Below are 5,704 nucleotides of genomic sequence, written 5' to 3'. Positions count from 1 at the left end.
GAGAAACATCCAAAAAGTCCTGCACGAGTGGAGCATCCAGTTAATAAACAGAATGTGATTATCTACAATAACTGAGAATGGAGCCTTCATGTACAGAGGCAGTAGCTCTTTGTACCACATTCTGAAGACAAACAATTAGGGGGAATAGCTCTCAGCTTCTTGTTCCGCTTGTCAGCTTTCCATGAAGATCTGCCTGGCAACTGTGGGACTCAAATGTGCTCAAGTAGATGGACCCTTGACCTGTTCTAGCAATATGAAGTCATTTATCTTCAGCCTGTCCAAATGTTTCCTGATGTTTGATGAGAGTTCAGCATCTGATCCCTTGCTGGCTTGTGAATTGCAGGATGTTCAAAGATGAAAATGTGTAAACCTTCATGTCCTTATCTATAAAGAAGTAAACCCTTTGACAACCTCCTGTTTTTTGTACAAACTCATTTTCTTGCACACCCAGGATGGGTGCATATGCTATGAAATGCCTCTCCGGTCTGATTTAGCTTGGACCATTAAGGTGGTCCTGCTATGAAATGTCAACTGCACAATTTGAGTTGATTAGAAGCCAGAAAATAAGGATGAGTCTATTTACAGTTCATGGGTCTCCAACTAAGTTATACTTGGAGTAGACCCATTGAAATTAATGGACATAGCTTAGTCATGTGCGAACATTTAAGGGTCTACTCTGAGTAGGACTAGCATTGGCTCCTGTTCATTCATGAGTCAATTCCATCACATTCCCACAGACAGGTGTGATTTTTTTTAAAAAAATAAAAAAATAAAAAGTGTGCGAACATTTGTAGCTATATATAAATATATATATTTCCAAATGCATTTGACCCTAAAATAAATGTGCTTACATATTTTAGCAAGTTTTGGAACAAAAAAAAGCATATTGAAAAATTCAGAAAAGTGTACAAGTTCATTCCAATCAAGTTTTCCCGATGTGTTAGCCAAAGACATGTAGAAGGCCATTTTCATGCCATCATTACTCACATGATCTGCTCCAATCAGCTGTTATTTATTACTGGGCTGTGTGATGTAAGAAGCACTGGCTGGAAGGGAATCTAAAGGAAATGCTGTTTCCCTGAGGTTGTCTTAAAGGATCTAGTAAACCACTGAGTCTACCGCACCTATCAATCATCTCTCCCCCACCTCCTCTCTTAAAAGAAACTTGCAGGCTTACATCAGCCCAGCCTCCCAATTGAGAATCTGTAAAGGCTTATTACATATGGTCAGAATTATTTTTCTAGAGACAAATCTGCAGATATCTTTATTTACATTCACCATGCACTTTTATTTCGTAACATCCTTCATGTCTTTTTGCAGCTTACTCAGGCTTGACATGTAGCCATGATCCAAAGCAACATTGTAAAAAGAAGCTGCAGGCAACTGTCACTGGTGCAGCAGGCAGTGCCAGTCTTGATGGTCACTTTCAACTATTGCTCACTGCAACAGAGAGAGAGAAAAGAATTAGGCTGTAGTCCTTTACCCACATACCTGAAATTAAGTCCCATTGAGACTTGCGTCTGAGCAGACATGACTAGGGTTGTGTTGTCAGCTGGTCTTTGTGATCTAAAAATCAGAGGTACTCAGCAGGCAATACAGAAGGACCATGGTGTAGTGGATGAGTTTGGAAACTGAGGATCTTCAGTTGTTACGGGACATCAACTTCCATTATCCTTGGCCATTAGCCATGCTGCCTGGGGCTGATGGGAGTTGGAGTTTAATAACATCTGTATGGTCACCGATTCCCCACCGCTGGCTTAGTGGGAGAGCACTAGCTTTGCATACAAGAAGGTATCAGGTTCAATCCTTGGCAACCTCAGTTACAAGGATCAGATAGCAGGTGGTATGAAAGACCTTTGTCTAGACATTTTTTTTTAAATAAAAAGGTTGATATATTATTATTTTTTTACTAGGGAAATGCTACTGGGGAGGATGGGGCATTAGCTCTTTATTCCTAAACCGTTCAATCCAAATCACTATGCCTGCCCCACACTGCAGACATCATGAAAGCACCAATATATTTTTCACCACAGGCCTAATAGCAGCATAGATGATTGCCCCAACTAGGAATAGGAATAGCAGCATAGATGATTGCCCCAACTAGGAAATAAATGTGTGTGTAAAAACAACAACAGAGGCTTCTTTAAAGTTAAAAAAAAGCAAATTTTATAAATGGTGGGAGATCCATTTGTAGATCTCCCATGTCATACGTGGTTTAGCCTTTAGTAGCCAAGATCTGACAGTCAAGTCTAAAACCAGGAACACACCTGGGTGAATGTTTCCAGGTGCAGTTAAGCTCACATGGCAGTGCCTGGAAAACTGCAGGTTGAGAGAGCATTTTTGTTCTATTTTTAACCATTTCAAACATAATTTGGCTAGTCATTATTGGCTAGTCCAAGGAGTGGGTCAGCCAAAAACAGTGTTTGGAACCTGCTTCTCAAGCTCCCAAGGCAGCCCTTTCCCAAACTCTAGAGATTGTTGGACTGCAACTTTCACATTCTCTGACTATTGACTATGCCAGTGTTTTTCAACCACTGTTCCGCGGCACACTAGTGTGCCACGAGATGTTGCCTGGTGTGCCGTGGGAAAAATTGAAAAATTACTTTATATATAGTCAATATAGGCACAGAGTTAATTTTTTTTAACATTTTCTAATGGTGGTGTGCCTCGTGATTTTTTTCATGAAACAAGTGTGCCTTTGCCCAAAAAGGTTGAAAAACACTGGACTATGCTAGCCAGAGGCGTAGCAAGCCCAGGTGGTACCCAGTGTGGAATTTCTTTTGTCACGTCATCCCCCCCCCCTACATCGACAGCTTGGGGTAGACTTGGGAGTCATGGGCTGGTGCCAAATGTCCACCCCCCCCCCACTTCCTACGCCTCTGCCTGGAAGACATTTCTTATCCCCCCCTCCTCTCGCTTCTTTCCTCGTGGTGCTTTTTTGTCCCTCTTCTCTCCCACCCACTCCCCGGTAGAATTTATTTCATTCTTTATTTGTTTGCAAAGTTGAAGAGTTTTTGCAAGCACTGATTGGATACTCTCCGTGCACACACACACACACACACACCACCTGGTTCTCCATGAGGGCCCTCCATTCTCTGTACGCCTACAAAAATTCTTTCCTCCTCCTCCACTGCCCACCCCCCGCCTGCAGAGGTTTGCCTTTGAGAAAACAGCCATGGTTTTGCAAAAGGAAAAAGGAAAAACCAAACCCCCAACCCTCTTACAAGTGCTTCCAGTCTTCAGACGCCCCACACGCTTTTACAAAAAAGAAAATGAAAGAAAAATGAGAAGTCCAAAGTTTTGCTGAGCAAAAAGAAAGACAGGTAGGGGCAGCGAGGGAGCTGAATGGCTTTGCTGGCAAAGCCGAGCAGCTCGTCCTCTTCCTGCCTCCTGCCTCCTCCTCCAGGCTCCAGCCAGGACTCAGGAGTGGGGGTAACGGCATGCCGACCCCCCCCATGCAACTCCCAAGTATCCAGAGCTGGGGGGAGGCAGGGAGAGGATGAGCTGCTCACCGACAGTGGAAGTGCAGCAGCGAGGGAGACAAGGCGCTCTGCTCATTGCTTCTGCACTCAAGCCAAGTGAAAGAATTGGCACTGCGCCTTTAAGAAGGAGCCGGCAACATCGCCGCCCCCACCTCCTCCACATCCCTCGGGCTTGCGCCAGAAGGAAAAGCCCGATAGGTGGGAGGGGGAGAGAAATGTGACCTAGTCTTGTAGCACGCAAGAGAGAGAGAGAGAGAGAGAGAGAGAGAGAGAGAGAGAGACCAAGAGGCACTGCCGTGCGGAGGATCCTTCACCCGCGGCTGCAGGCAGGGGCGTGATGGCACCCCTGCAGGTTGCCCTCTTGTCACTCCTTCAGAGATGGAACCCGGGGCACTCCGCTCCCCTCACCCCTCCCTTCCTATGCCACTGGTGCTAGCTAGGGCTGATGGGAGTTGTAGTTTAAAACGTCTGGGAGGCACCAGGTTAAGGGCAAGCCTACTCAATGCATCAAAGGTGCTTTCAGTTCTATTCAGCCATCATTAATTAGCCAATTACCCAATGGCAATCCCAGTTCCAGAAATCTAACAAACAGTTTTGAGCTCCCCCACAAAACTACCATTCCCAAGGATGGTTTGGGACAAGAAGACATGACATTCAAACTGGATGTTAATATTAGTTTTCATGGTTAGTGTTGTGCCCAAATAAGGGGTTAGGGGTTGGAAGGAAAGAGCTGTGCCTTCAAAATTCTTTCTCAATTAGATGATATGTCTGCCATTTCCAAGCAAACTGGAGATGTCTAGGTTAGGAAACAAACAGAGCACTGGAACAACTGTGAAGTGACTCACCAGCCAATAAAGTCTCTGGCCTTCCAAGCATCGATAACCTCAGCAATGTTCGTCACAACCTTCCCATTGGGTAGTATCAGGTCATCAGAGCTGTCACCATTGAAGTTTCCGCAGGATGCACAAAGCTTGCCTGCCAGGCTGTCTTTGACATTCACCGTCACTTCCCCTCTGAGTCCAAAGAGGACCCGAAGACCAGCCCCATGGCTGATTGCAACCACATCCTGGGAGAAGCTCACAGACACAACTTCAGAGACAGTCACTGGGAGTTTCACTAGCTGTCCATTCACCTGGAGCACACAGACAGAGAAGGAGAACATGGCATATATCAAGGTCACTTAACTCATGAGTCTTTGAGTCAGAACTCCAAACCGGGTTGTGGGCAGAGGCACCAACTTGTGCTGAAGGACCACCCACATGACCAGAAGGATCAAGTCAAAGCTTCTTACCCAAGCCTCCTTGTTCTTGTTGATGGCAATGAAGGCATCTCGGAAAAAGACATAGACTGCAGCCCCAGCCATCATCTCCCCATCACTGCACTCCTTGACATCCACCACCACTCGGAACCAGGCATGGGCATGGATGTCGCAGAGAGAAGCCACTTCATAGGCACCGCTGTAGAGTATTTCCCCTGAGGCACCATCAAAGGTGGTAAGCTGGGCTCCTGAGGTGAGGGTACACTGGCCTTCCTGCTTCACACAGGCCCGCACGCCATTCCTGAGGGCACACACCTCTCCTTTCTTGCAGCTGAATTCTTCACAGGTGAGCCGGCCTGAGGCATGGCAGGTGCATTTTTCAGAGCAATCCTTGGAGATGATGCTTTCTTCAGCCTACAGGGGAATCCCCAGACATGCAAGTTGATTATTTGCGCTGGTCTGATCAATAGCAGCTTTTGAACTGATAGGAAAAGGTAAGGTCATCAAACTGTTGGCTACAACTGAGCTGATATTTTTGGCCTAGCTCTATTCGGTAATGCCTGGAATTGAAAAGAACCAAAATGACCACCACGCTGTCAAGATAAAAATTGGGAAGACAGTGTCTGGGAAGATGGCATCCCAGGTTTGGGCTTCAAAGTTTTGGAGGCTATGCCTTTGGTCAACTTGTCTAAAAACAAGCAAAGGTAAGCCAACCCTCCGACATGACCTGATATTTCTTCCTCTCCCTCCAAAACAGATGAAAATCCTCCTTCCCCAAATATTTTCACAGGGGGAAATGCTTCTGCGAAAGTGGGATGAGAGAGAGAGATTTTCTGAAGAGCTCTAGCTTTCGTCATGTAAATTTTAAACAGTTAAAATCCTTAGTAGGATTGGAATATCACTTGTAGTTTAATGGTGAGTTTTTTTATATACAATGGAGAGATAAACATTTTTGATTATTATA

The 5,704-nt window shown here is 45.4% G+C and overlaps 1 protein-coding gene across 1 annotated transcript in view; it reads right to left on the bottom strand.

Annotated features, from left to right (window-relative positions):
- Positions 1 to 1,256: 1,256 nt before the first annotated feature.
- LOC117051585 (IgGFc-binding protein-like) overlaps positions 1,257 to 5,704 on the bottom strand; it is a 30,737-nt gene continuing 26,289 nt past the window's right edge. The window contains exons 17-19 of the mRNA XM_033158124.1: positions 4,774 to 5,154; positions 4,328 to 4,614; positions 1,257 to 1,440 (exon numbers count right to left, since the gene is read on the bottom strand). Of these exons, the coding sequence (XP_033014015.1) occupies positions 1,431 to 1,440; positions 4,328 to 4,614; positions 4,774 to 5,154 (678 nt within the window). The 3' untranslated portion in view covers positions 1,257 to 1,430. The remainder of the gene's footprint in view (positions 1,441 to 4,327; positions 4,615 to 4,773; positions 5,155 to 5,704) is intronic.

This window comes from Lacerta agilis, chromosome 8 (assembly GCF_009819535.1).
Source record: "Lacerta agilis isolate rLacAgi1 chromosome 8, rLacAgi1.pri, whole genome shotgun sequence".
Taxonomy (NCBI): Eukaryota; Metazoa; Chordata; class Lepidosauria; order Squamata; family Lacertidae; genus Lacerta; species Lacerta agilis.
This window is presented reverse-complemented; position numbering and strand designations above follow the sequence as displayed.